The sequence below is a fragment of the Corylus avellana genome, chromosome 9, assembly GCF_965113065.1.
Source record: "Corylus avellana chromosome 9, dhCorAvel1.hap1.2, whole genome shotgun sequence".
Lineage (NCBI taxonomy): Eukaryota > Viridiplantae > Streptophyta > Magnoliopsida > Fagales > Betulaceae > Corylus > Corylus avellana.
The window spans coordinates 19029991-19044218 of record NC_142498.1 but is presented as its reverse complement, the minus strand read 5'-3'; the positions used below and the strand labels follow the sequence as shown (position 1 = coordinate 19044218).

The 14228-nt window shown below is 34.5% G+C and overlaps 1 protein-coding gene across 1 annotated transcript; it reads left to right on the top strand.

The window, feature by feature from the left end:
- Positions 1–11322: 11322 nt before the first annotated feature.
- ACS11 (1-aminocyclopropane-1-carboxylate synthase 11) lies at positions 11323–13601 on the top strand. The gene is made up of 4 exons (XM_059606046.2): positions 11323–11466; positions 12082–12213; positions 12311–12471; positions 12572–13601. Exons 1-4 carry the CDS (start codon positions 11326–11328, stop codon positions 13599–13601), a joined length of 1464 nt encoding a protein of 487 aa, XP_059462029.2. The 5' UTR covers positions 11323–11325.
- Positions 13602–14228: the final 627 nt, after the last annotated feature.

Here is a 14228-nt window from a genome sequence, read left to right as displayed (position 1 = left end):
TGGAAATAGAAACCGAAAATGACTCGCATCAAGTATAGCTAGGTGGCCATGATGTGAGGGTCCAAAAGAGGGAAATGTTAGGTGTTTTTTTAGTATTCTCCTGGTGTCTTCCTAACTGTGATGTGAATTTAAATTTTAAAACTATCGTTGAATTTGAGATTATCATTATTGACTTTTAATCTATTGGTAATTTTAAAAGCTACATCACAGTTGAGAGGACACAAAAAAAATACTAGAAGAACACCTAGCATTTCTCTCAAAAAGAGGAGAACAAAGCTTACATACTTTTAATTGTGGGGACAAATTAATGAAACTAAAAAAATAAAAAATAGAAACTCATGGAGCAATCTGATAAAGACATTAGAAGTCAGGAAGTGATTCAATAATTTTCCTTTTTGGGGTTGTTTTTTTATGTTTTGAAAAAAAAAAAAAATCAATATTATATCCAAACACTTTCCAATTTTGTTTGTATTTAAGAAATAGTACTTTTCAAACATATAATATAGTTTTCATGTACTTCAGTTCATTGGAAGAAGTACTATTCCACTCTAATTATTATTTTTTTTCTTTTTTGACCTTAAATTAGTTTTTTCTTATTTTCATACAATAGAACGTACTATTATAATAATAATAATAATAATAATAATAATAATAATGTTTACGTGGAAATAGAACTACCATTGTAGTTTTACCCGTCAGGTTTCTAAGCACAGGAAAATAGTCCAATAATGTTTATGTCTTTGGGGGCACCGTTTGGCAAGAGCAATTTACTATTCATCCAAAAAAATTAATTGATAATATTCTTACTTTTTACATCATATTAATAACTTTTTATAATTATTTAAATAAATTTTTTTTTACTTTTTTATACTAAACATTCTTATTTTTTTCTTATATCAATTAATTTTTATTACCGTTGTTATTCACTAAACAGCAACTCTCTAATGGAGGGCTGACGTTGGGAATTTCAATTTTATTTTATTTTTCCTGTTTAATCTGCTCTTCTTTTTTATTCCGAAGGACACGTGGAATGCGTTCACGAACACATGAGATTCTCGAGAAGGGGCCATGCACCTGATGCAAGTGATAGTCGACCAAAAGTCCTTGTGTTTAAAGCTCAACAGGTTCACTCACAAAAAGACTGCAACCATAATAATTAGGGTTTCCACAAAACGAATAACATTGTTGAATTTAATGTCCATATAGGCATCTCATCTCATGATGTTGACCCCTCAAGACTTTTTTGGGTTCCACGTGGCCATTATTTTCATTCCTTATTTTGATGCTTCTTCTACTCCATTAATAATATATAAGATTGATTAATTATTCGGAGAAAAGATGACTTTTTATCAAGAAGTACAAAAGTCTAGACATCCTTTTTGAACTTTTGTTTCTACATGGAATAATGTCACTAAAGTAATTCCACTATCACGCAGGTCCCATTGGTCCAATATTAAAACCCTCCCCCAGAAAACCATGTTGTCGAGAAAACATATAATATATACAAAAATTAAGTATCATGATTTCATGAAATATCTAGGGTATTGCAATTCATATACATATTTGCTTTATAATTAAAGGTCAAAAACATGTCATGTCAGCTATTTGTGTGAAAAGTAAGAAAATTAAAGAGTCACCGCACAACCCCGTCCCATCTCGCTCCACAACCACTAGTAATCGTGTCATAACGCCACTAGCGTGGTGATTGATGGTGGTGTTCTCAGAGCCTCTCCACAATTAATATGTCTTTCACGTCCTAAAAACCTCACATAAACCACTTTAAATGGAAAGCTTACTAGATTCAAAAACCACAATGTTATCGACTTACGCAATAAGGATCTCAAGAACAAGACTCCGCCATGGCTAGCTTTTAGTGGTTTTCTCTGTCAAGCTCTCTGGATACTGATGCACACGTGCGAAGTGAAAAGTTATAGCTAAAAACACACCATGTTAACAATTTGTGTGACAAGTAAGAAAACTAATTAAAAATTGCAGCACAACCTGTTCTGCCCATTGCACTCCACGGCCACTAGTCACCGTCATATTGCCACCAGTGTACGTGGTGATTGACAGTGTTCTTACAACCTCTCCAATCATTAATGTTTTACACCTCAAAAACCTCACATAAACCCTTGAAAATGGAAAGCTCAAATTCAAAAACCACAGTGTTATCAATTTCTTAAATGGTAAGGATCTCGAGCACAAGACTCTACCATAGTTACTAATGCGCACGCACAGAGTGAAAAGTACACATCATAGCACCCAAAGTTCATTGTTGTGTCACATGACCTAAGTGGCAACTAGGTGCATGGCTAGCCCTTTTCACCATCACTCAAGGTATTATTAAAGCGATAAGTGGTTGATTTCTTTACATCTAGCCAATGCATAAACCTTATTAGATTCAAAAACCACAATGTTATCGACTTAATTAGCAATAAGGATTTCAGGCACAAGACTCCACCACGGCTAGCTTCTAGTGGTTTTCTCTGTCAAGCTCTCGGGATACTGATGCACACATGAGAAGTGAAAGTTACAGCTAAAAACCAAGAGTCACTGCACAACCCGTTTTGCCCATCGCCCTCCATGGCCACTAGTCACCGTCATATTGCCACTAGTGTGGAAACTGATGGTGTTCTCACAACCTCTCCAATCTTTAATATGTCTTCCACCTCAAAAACCTCACATAAACCGCTGAAAATGGAAAGCCTAGATTCATAAACCACAATGTTCTCGATTTCTTAAACGATAACGATCTCAAGCACAAGACTCTGCCACAATTACTAATGCACACACACAAAGTGAAAAGTACGTCTCATAGCACCCAAAGTTCATTGCTGTGTCGCATGACCTAAGTGGCAACTAGGTGGCTAGCCCTTTTCACCATCACTCAAGGTGTTATTAAAGCAAGAAGTGGTTGATTTCTTTATATCTAGCCAATGTAAAACAACTTTTCCTCCATACATGCACTTCAAAATTTTGGTTTTCCCTCCAAATTTTTGAATTAAGTTTAATAAAGTAAATATAACCAATCAATGAAGTTATTTCTTTAGATGCTAAAAATATGTTTCATAATTATTTGGAATACTTAAAATAATTTAACCACATTATCAAGGTGACATGTATAATTATGATTTCCAATCTCCGTTGTGTGAAGTGAGTATGATTTGAGCCAATTAAAAAGCCTCACTTCTCCACAACCCTTGAAAAGGAAAAAAGTAAAGCAGGCCTAAAAAATATAGAAAAATTTTCTTTGCATCTCACAAAGAAATATGAAAAATACCCTCTTGGCCTGCTAATTTTTTTTTTTTTTAAAAAAAAAAATTCCTTTAAACCTCCCAATATTTTGAAAATATTTTTCTGATTCTCCAAAAATTCTGAAAAATTCCATAGTCCTCCAAAAATATGAAGATATATAGAGATTTTTTATTTTTTTTTTTATAAAAAAAAAAAAAATCCAAAATTTCTTCCTCTAATTCAAAAACAATAATTGATCTTTTTAGGATCTTTGTATGTTTTATTCAAACTATAGTGTTTACTATAGGTTGATATAGGATTAAATTGCCATTTTGGATAATAACTTATCACAATTTTATGATTTAGAAAGAAAAAAAAAATCCCACCTTTTACCATTGATCGAAGAGGAGGAATTTATAGTCTAATATCGAAATGCTTTATTCCTTCCTAAATCAAAACATAAATAAACAACTTTTCTCACAAAACATCTTAAAAAAAACACTCAAAACTTATTTTATGTTTGTGGGACTTGTGTCACATCAAAACACATTTTTCAACCCAAAAAAAAAGACAAGAAAAACCTCTTAAAAAGAGTATCAAACTACACCTTAAAAACTTAGGGTCCATTTCCCACAAAGACCAATATATATTCTTCGAGTTTATTGTCAGGCAGCTCATGATTATTGGCAAGTATTGTGAAAGTGTCATTGAATATGAAACTATGGTCAGGCATTGCCCAATACCATTAAGACACCCATTTGATGGATTAAATGTCAAAACATAAAGAGGCAGAATTGCGATATGAGCTGTATCTCACCTTGGAGGGCAGGGCAGACTGGTGAAGAAGATGACCTTTAGGCTATAGGGAACTAATGCTTCTTCCAATCGGATAGAAGTCAGCATGCTGATATCATGATGGCTTCGTTTGAGTCTATTTTGATCGGATAAAGTCGTGGCAAGATGTCATTGATAGGATAGTTCACTTTTTTGTTCAATTTAAATAGACAACAAAATCCACCAATATAGTATATACATGTTTCTTCATATCTATCAACATAGTTATACGTACGTGGCAATGCAATATAATTAATTGAATGGCCGGCTTAAATAATATTTATTTTCTATTTTTAAACATATATATATTTGCGACTAATATTCAACTAATTTTTAGTTACATGCAGTTACTATATATATATATTATATAAGAGACGTTGAATTATTAATATATATTTATGCAAAATATTATCTCTCACTCCCTTGAGATTGAACTCACTTCTATAAAAACGAAGAATCAGGGTATATTCGTTGTTGATGAATGATGCTGATAGGAGACAGAAAATGGCCGACAGGAACTTGAGGGTTAAGTCGGACCCACGACCTGTCGAAACCAGTTTGTGCCCCGGCCCGGGTCCGAACTTCCACGTTCTAAGGACTCTGAACATACAAGCAATCAGGCGACTCATGGACCACCATGCTCCATTGCTGAAATGACTACACGTTGCAAGACAACCAACAACGAGAACTCCTTCCCCAGCAGGCTGAGCATCTTTTTGTGAATAGACTAAAATTGAAGATAATATTTTAAATGTTAGTAACTTTTTTTCCACAGTAATTGTGGGATGTAAGGCTTGCGTCTTGTGCGGTATGCGCACATAGCAATCTTAACTCGTTTCGTGCATGCATAAAACACAAACTAAAGTTTTAATTGTATGATGTCAATTGAAATCCACGATCGATAATTATCTGTTCAAATTACTAGTAATTTAGACAGATAATATGAGAGAGCCTATATATGATTTACCTATCCAAAAAAAATATGGGATGCCTAACTACTTACTAGAACAAATGGATCCCATTCCCATATGCAATGCTTATGTTAGGATAAAGTTTTTATTCAAACTAGATTTGAAATAATTCTTCCAACAAAACTCGGATGAAATTTTTTAGCCTATATGATCTATACCTGCCCAAAAAAGTTATGGGATGCCAAGCTACTTACTTGGGCAAATGAATCCCATATGCAATAATTCTGTTAGGATAAGTTTTCATTCAAACTAGATTGAAAAGAATTTTTGCAGTGAAACTCGGGTGAAAACTTTATCTTATATGATTTACCTGCCCCAAAAAAATTGTGGGATGCCTAGCTACTTACTTGGGCAAATAGATCTCATATGCAATAATTATGTTAAGATACTAAATTGCAAAACATTCTTCCAACGAAACTTGGAAACTCGGATGAAAACTTTATCCATTATATATATTATATTATAAGATTAGTTGGAAAGGATATGTGGCAGAAGTGGCGTAAATAAAAATCGGAAATCATGCTACATTGTCAAAAATACCATAGAACAAGATAAATATTGATGTTGGCTTGTCTGAAAATTGTGTGTTGAACATAGTGGACGACCACCTTCTTTTTTCCGAGCTGGTCCACAGAGCACTTGAACTTTGTTTAGTCTAGCTATAACGAGGGTGCCAGCCGTCTAGCTATAACGAAGGCAGTCTAGCTACAGGGCGAGCGCCTCCCAGCCGTCGGATTAAATATTTTCTACGTACGTGGATGAATGGGACAAAGGGATATATAGATGGGAATAATTGTCTAGACTCATGATATCCACAAAGAGAGCGGCAGAAAGCATAACATCAAAAAATTTGAAGAGCTAGCTTTTGTTTAACAGTTTTGTAGTCGTACTCAATGACTCAATATTTGACACAACACCTCACGTGAGGATTATAATATTACTCGAAATTAATTATTATTATTATTTTTTTATATATGAAACTGATTTTATTATTATTATTATTATTATTTTTTTTTTTTTTTATTGGGAATGAAAATGAAAGAAACAGCCTGAGCTAATGAATAAGTGGTGCCGGCGTCAATTTAGAATAGGAAGTTTGGATATAATTAGCGAAATACATGTGGATATGTTCTTCAACGTGTTTTGAGGGATGTACGTGTTTCCTTTTTTTGGTTTGAAAGAGTGTTTTCATGAAATATAAAAGGTCAAAATTATTTGTATGTTTTGAAAAGTGTTTCGTATTTTAAATTTTTTATTCTTAAAATTAAACAAAAATAAAATAAAATAAAAGAATGAAAAGGAGGACACAAAATATTAACGACCATATATAGCCTTTTTCTTCTAGCTAGTCTGCAGGATCGAAGTACTACTAAAGTAGTTAGGAAAATTTTCAAAAAAAAAACGAAAAAGAAATAAATTAATTGGAACAAGGCGTGCTTATTACATTAATATACATATTTGAATATTACTCTAATTCTAAAATCTAAGCTAATGGATTTGAGTTTAATTAAGTATATATAATTTATAAAAGCTAATGGATTTGGATTTTCAAAATTAATTTATAAAAGCCTACTAAATAAAATTAGTCATGCATGTACCCTTGATTCCTTGAAGACTCTATGCTATAAATCTATTATTGAGTACTACCCCAAGTCTTGCTAGTCGGCACCTATAATACACTTGGACTTGTGTGAAGAGGTAACTAGATAGTGATGAAATTAAAAGAGGAGACCTTGAAAATCTTATTGAACTCGATCAACACGTTTTTTGTTTCTCTAAATGGTGGCTTCTCTTTAACATCCATTTCCTCTCAAAAACATGACCCTTTGATCATAAAACTAGGACACTCTCAACTCGATCTCAAGAGTTATATCCGCTAGCTAATGATTTAGATTGGAAGAAATCATGAAACTAATTAAGTTGTTTGTGGTTACATATAAGTTATTATTCGTGGGATAGGAACGGGACTATACCTGTAGGTCAAGAGGGTCATGGCCTTTCTTAATTTTCAAATTTTATTTAGGCTCCATTTGTTTCGATGTAAAATGTTTTTCGTTGAAAACATTTTCTTGAACATGATTTACTGGAAAGCATTTTCTAGTGTTTGACGTGTACAGAAAGTCACAATTTTTTTTTTTAATATATATTTTTATTCAATCATATTAAACTTTAAATTACAAAAATATCCCGATCAGGTCTTGTAGGTGACCTAGCCGGGTCCTGCGAGTCTTGACTAGGTCCATGTAGTTTTTCGATGGGGTCTTGACGGTGTCATGACCGGGTCGCGACGGTGTCTCGGTCGAGTCTTGGCAGGGTCCCGACAGAGTCCTGACAGTGTCCTATCAGGTCTAATTGGATCCCGACCGAGTCCTGGCAGGTAATTGGTGGGTTCTGGCAAGGTCTCAACCAGGTCCCAATCTGGTTGTGGTTGACTTTCGTCGATGTTCGGTCAGGTCCTAGGGGGGTCCTAGCTGAGTCCCAGTAGGGGTCCCCGTCAGGTCCCAATCGGGTCTCGACGGGTCCTGGTAGTGTCCTAACTGGGTTTTGATGGTGTCTCGGTCAGGTTTAGGCGGGTCTCGATGGAGTCCTAGTCGGGTGCCGACCAGGGCCCGATAGTGTCCCAATCGGGTCCTAACGAGATCCCGCCGACATCCTGGTCGGGTCTGTCAATGTGAGAATGAGATGTTTAAACTCGGAAAATGGTTTACGGTTTTCAAAAATGAAAATCATTTTTTGAAAATTAAGGAATAATTTTCGGTCAAAACATAAAATATTTTCTCTTAACTATTATTTTTTGTCGCACCAAACATTAAAAAAATACGAAAGACATTTGCTAGAAATCATTTTACGCTGAAATAAATAGAGCCTAAGTTATATATATATATATATATATATATATTTTAGATTTAAAAATTAGGCTTGACCCCTATCAAAAAACTAAGCTTGATCCCTCATTCATAATTTGTTCTCCCAAATAAAAAAGTTTAATTCTATCCTTGATGTGATTTACCATTCGCCCAATATATATATATATATATATTTTCACTTTGAAAATTTATTCTGCAAGCCAAGCATATGAAATGAGTATTATATGTAAATTGAGGGTGCCACACAGTGGCGGATCCATGCAGAGGCGGGGCAGGTGCGCCTGCCCCTGCAAAAATCCTAAAAAAAAAAAGTTTACACCCTAAATTTTTGAGGTTTTTTAAGCCCTCTTCCTCTTTCGGCCCGTACTATTTTTCTTTCTTTTTATTCTTCTTCTTCATTTGCTTAGAGAAAATAAAAAGAAAAGAAATATATAGCAGATCTTGAATGAGAATTCTGATTCTGATTATGATTTTCTTTTCTTTTCCTGCTTCTTCTTTTGGTTGGCTTCTCTCTTCTTCAATTGATTATTTTCAGACTTGCATTTGATTCACTCTCTCGATACCTTTTATGGACATGAATTTGAAGAAAAAAGGTGAAAGGCTTTTGCTTAAATGTGAGAAATGGAAAATATATAAGGAGAAGATGCTGATAGGCGTGGGTCTCAAGGGTGCTAACTGGCGTGTCAGTCCCAAAGCCATAAGTCCATAGCTAATAAATTTCACTCTCTCGAAGTCTCTCATCTCTCCAAGACGCACTTTCCTTTCCTTTTCTTTTCTTTTGTTTTTGTTTTGTTTTTTTATTTTTTTCAACCCACATAGGTGGCATTTCAACCACTTAAACTAATCTTCTTTTCTTATTAGTATGTTTTTGCTCTAGAAAAGATATTAGATGTTAGTGTGACAGACAATATCTTTAAAAAAAATTGCATATTATTGATAGATAATTAAATATTAGAAGTAATTAATTGAAATACAATATTGTGTTTTAAATAAATATTTATATATGTTGGTTTTTGGGTAAATCAGAGTAATGCTATAAGTAAGATTCATGTCGTTCACTTATTTTCAAAAGTATATAAATTTTAAAATCACAATTAAATTTGGAATAAATCACTATTAATTTTTGATATAATACATCACATTTCGGGATAAAATAGAAGTATAATCTTATTATAGTGTTACTTGATCAAATAAACAATATTAAAATATAACATTATATTATATTAATTAATTATTAATCCCACTTTCTGCCCCTACAAAAAAAATATCCTAGCTCCGCCGCTGCTTGATGTGATTTACCATTCGCCCAATTTGTTCCTTTTCACTTGAAAATTTATTCAGCAAGCCAAGCATATGAAATGAGTATTATATGTAAATTGAAGGTGCCACACATTTTGATTTACTCTAAGCCAATAAACACTAAACTGCATGTAGCTTGTGGCTTTGTCAGTTGGCTTAATAGCTTGCTTGGTCGTCCTCAAGAGGTAACTTAATCGGCTAGAGAGCACGCCTTATGAAGCGAATGTCACTAATTCTAATCTCTCTCTTGTGTGGGCATGTCCAAAAAAAAAAAAAAAAGCTTGCTTGGTCCGATTGTTCATGTTTATAGCCTGCTTGGCATAACCATATATAGTAGTGATGATAGGATTTTATGGCATACGTGGCCAAAATTAGGTTTTTATAAAGTATTGCGTATATTTGCCTTTAAGAAGTAGTTCAATCGGTTGGAGATTATATCTCATAAAATGAATATCACTAGTTTGAATCCCAACTCTCCTCTTATGTGTGACATATAAAAAAAAAAGAAAAGTATCGCTTGTATTTTTACATCTATAATTATATATATATATTTTTTCTTTCCCTTTTATTTTCTTTTATATTATTTTATTAGGCGAGACATACGTCACTTTCTGATTGAGTATATCACGTGACGTGGCGGCACTTCTAATAAATTGATAACTTTTTCCACTTTTTATTTTTTTATTTTTATTTATTATTATTATTATTATTATTATAATCATTTAGCGGAATATCCTAGAGCTAGCTATTGACTCTTGCTCTTTGTTTTATAAAAATAAAAAGGGTTAAATACTAAATTAGTCCCTGGGGTTTCACAACTTTATTTTTTTCCCCCTAGGGTTTCATTTTTATCACAGGAGGTCCCTGTGGTTTTGATAAGTGACCAAATTAGTCCATCCGTTAGTTGACCGTTAGTTGACTGTACGGACTGACACGTGGACCAATCAAACGTCGACACGTGGCACATATTAATTTTTTTTAATTTAAAAAATGTTTTTTTTTTTAAATTAAAAAAAAAAAAGAAAAAAAAAAGAAAAATGGGACGAAACAGGGGTGGCTCGGCCACCCCCTTGGCAATTTGAGGGTGGCTCGGCCACCCCCTTTGGCCATGGGGGTGGATTTTTTAATTTATTATTTTTTTAATTTAAAAAAAAAACATTTTTTTTAATTAAAAAAAAAATTAAAAAAATTAATATATGTGCCACGTGTCGACGTCTGATTGGTCCACGTGTCAGTTTAACGGTCAACTAACGGATTGACTAATTTTGTCACTTATCAAAACCACAGGGACCTCCTGTGATAAAAATGAAACCCCAGGGGGGAAAAAATAAAGTTGTGAAACCCCAGGAGGTTTTGGAGTATTTAACCCAAATAAAAAACAAAAAACTCTTGCGCTTTGTGAGAATGGTGCCGTCCCAACCCATTCTCAGATTATTGATACAAATGAAAATTAATCTTGCATCTAACCTTTCTATACAAAATTTATGTAAGTTTTTTTCCCGACAATTCAAAATCGACCACCATCCGTTATTAGATTACGAGGAATGACTCAAGTGCTCATTTTCAAATACTCATTTTGGCAGTAAAAATTATTGTTAGATGCTATATATATTTTTATTTGTTATTTTATTTAATAATAATTTTTACTGTTACGTGAGTATCAAGTGAATACTTAAAAGTTTACAGGAATAATTTACCTAAGAAATAAAGGGTTTGTTTAATAAGATTCGGCTTATATGCTATTGTATGCTATAATTTAATTAATAGTCAAAATTGAATCTCTAAAAAATTTTCTTTATTTTCTCTTTATTATTAATCTCGACCATTGATTAAATTACAGCATACATGTTGCTATTAAAATAATAGCATGTAAGTTAGATTCTTTTTAATAAAACTTTTTAAGAATTTCTGCCACCGTGCCACGTGTCTCTTCCCGCTCCATTCTCGGATTCCTTCCCTGATCACTTTTTGTATAAATGCAGTTACATATATTCATGTCCTTCATGACAAGCCCTCCTTGCAAAGGCTCTCTCTCTCTCTCTCTCTCTCTCTCTCTCTCTGTGAACCTTTACAGCCTTTTCACGCAACCAGCAGTACTACATAGAGTAGCTAGCCTGAAAATGTTGTCTAAGAAAGCTAGTTGTGAGTCACACGGCCAAGACTCTTCCTACTTCTTGGGGTGGCAGGAATATGAGAAGAATTCTTACCATGAAGTTCAAAATACCACCGGAATCATTCAAATGGGACTCGCAGAAAATCAGGTAAGAGAGCTCAACAATTCCTTTTTTTTTTTTTAAAGAGTTATATGATGCGGTTTTAAAATGTGCGATTTCTGTTAAAAACGCATCCTCTTACTTGTGATTTAAAAATGCATTTTAACTTCAATGTTTTTAAAAGCACATTTCCAATGATATACTTTCTACAATTTTATTTAAAATCGTATTTTGACCTACAAAATCATGAAAGAAAAGTAAAACATCATCCCATTTTCATAAAGTTTTGGGAAAAAAAATCATAGGAAAATAGGATAAAATTTCTACTAGTAGAAGATATATTTGGCACATTGTGACATGAAATGTGCGTCCATTTTCCTACATCACGCTTTGCGTAGTCTTTCAAAATGGAATCTTTGAAATGGAGAGGATTTTGTTAGTACAATTTAGGAGGGTAAAATGATATTTTTAAGTTCAATTGCCCTCTTATTTTTGCATAACCGGCTCCTCTTCATTTCAATGGAAATGGTGAGGAATTGCAAAGTGCCATTTCACCCTTCGAAATTGTACTAACCGGATCCTTTCCATTCCTTAGGCATCTCTTGTTCTTTTAAAGATTATGCTCAGTCTCTCATCATGTCCCTTAACTGACACTTCTTGCAGCTTTCGTTTGATCTTCTGGAGTCATGGCTTGAAAGCAATTCTGATGTGCTGGCGTTGAAGCGAAAGGGAAGATCTGTATTCAGAGAACTGGCTCTCTTCCAAGACTACCATGGCTTTCCCGATTTCAAGAATGTAATAAATCTCTATTATATATATACTCCCTCTTATGATATTAAAAAAATAAAATTGGATTTATATGAAACTACTTATTTTGAATTTACTTGTACAGAGATTGGTGGAGTTTATGGCAAAATTAAGAGGCTTTAAAGTAGCTTTTGACCCTAACAAGCTCGTGCTTACCGCCGGCGCAACTTCTGCCAACGAGATTCTAATGTTCTGCCTCGCTGAACCCGGTGAAGCTTTCCTTCTTCCTACCCCATACTACCCAGGGTAACAATAACCTTTTCTTTTTTTTTTTTCAAATCGATATTTATTGGCGGGTCCAAGCATGCATGATTTATTGTGTTTTTTTTTACTTGTCTTTTGGCAGGTTTGATAGAGACCTCAAGTGGCGTACTGGAGTTGAAATTGTTCCAATACATTGCACGAGTGCGAATGACTTCAGAATTACTGCGTGCGCACTGGAGAATGCTTATCAACAAGCCCAAAAACTCAATTTAAAGGTTAAAGGGGTGTTGGTGACGAATCCTTCAAACCCTTTGGGCACGACAATGAACCGGGAAGAACTTAGCCATCTTATTGATTTTGCTATCACTAAAAAAATCCATGTAATAAGTGATGAGATTTACTCAGGAACAGTTTTTGACTCCCCCTCCTTTACAAGCATTTCAGAAGCTTTGATGGAGGCAAGTAGTGATGACGCTGACGTGTGTAACCGCATTCACATTGTTTACAGCCTCTCGAAGGATCTTGGTTTGCCGGGATTTCGGGTGGGCATGATTTACTCCTACAATGAAACAGTTGTTGCCGCAGCTACAAAGATGTCAAGCTTTGGACTTGTTTCTTCTCAAACTCAGTATTTGCTCTCCAACATGCTCTCCGACAAGAAATTCACTGGAAAATATATAAAGGAGAATCAAAGGAGGATCAGAGGAAGGAAGGAAATGCTTGTTGCCGGCCTTCGTGGTGCGGGTATTAAGTGCTTGAAGAGCAATGCCGGTTTGTTTTGCTGGGTGGACATGAGGCACCTGTTAAGCTCCGACACGTTTGAAGCAGAGAAAGAGCTTTGGAAGAGGATTCTTTTCGGATTCGGGTTGAACATCTCTCCCGGATCTTCCTGCCATTGCTCCGAGCCGGGTTGGTTCAGAATGTGTTTTGCAAACATATCCCAAGAAACATTGAGGGTGGCATTGCGACGCGTCGAGGCCTTGGTAGAATCCATGGATTCTACCAAGGCCTCGACGCTTCGCAATGCCACTTCAACCACATCCGGCTCCGGCGGAGATAATTTCAACCACCACCACCACCGGCGAACCGTTCGGAACTTGAGAAGAAGCTGGTCACTTTCCAAGTGGGTCTTGCCTTCACCATACGATGATCACGAAACAGCCGACCGTTAGTCAAATCTGTCTTTTGAGTTCTGATCCACGTAGCATACACTTCCAAAAGGCTGTCAGTTCCTGATGACCAATTAATAAAACCAGTTATTGACTTATGATGTTTTGAGTGTAGGGTTTTTTTGGTCCATCCACGATCATCACTTGATGTTGTGGATAACTCTCAAGTCTCAAGTACTGTCAGATTTCTGTTATAGTGCAAAAACCTTCATGCATTCACAAATTGACGTGTGTTCCATTTACTACATTAATCTTCTCAAATGTTTCAAAAATGGCGTCTCTGTTTATTTCTGCCAACCGAAAGCGACAGAGTGTGTTAAGAGACAGAACGGGCCTTATTTCCGTAATTGGGCCTTTGCATCTGGCAGGCCCATCTTACACATGCTAATTAATTTATATTTAACCAATTTCACACGCCCTAAGAGCATTTTCAGCAATTTTTTTTATCATTTTCTCTATATTTAAGAATTTAAACTATTTTTTACTTTTTTATGTCAAAATACACCACAATAACCTTTCTTAATCATTTCTAATATTATTAAAATATTTGTTTTTTAATTTTATATATATATATATATATATATATATATATATATGAAAAGAGAGATGAAAGAAGATTGTGAGATATGA

Bases quoted from the DNA above. Each gene is read 5' to 3' on its own strand.
- ACS11 (XM_059606046.2), top strand. From the start codon at position 11,326: ATGTTGTCTAAGAAAGCTAGTTGTGAGTCACACGGCCAAGACTCTTCC. The intron at 12,214-12,310 runs GTAATAAATCTC...TTACTTGTACAG, and splicing joins GCTTTCCCGATTTCAAGAAT to AGATTGGTGGAGTTTATGGC. The intron at 12,472-12,571 runs GTAACAATAACC...GTCTTTTGGCAG, and splicing joins CCTACCCCATACTACCCAGG to GTTTGATAGAGACCTCAAGT.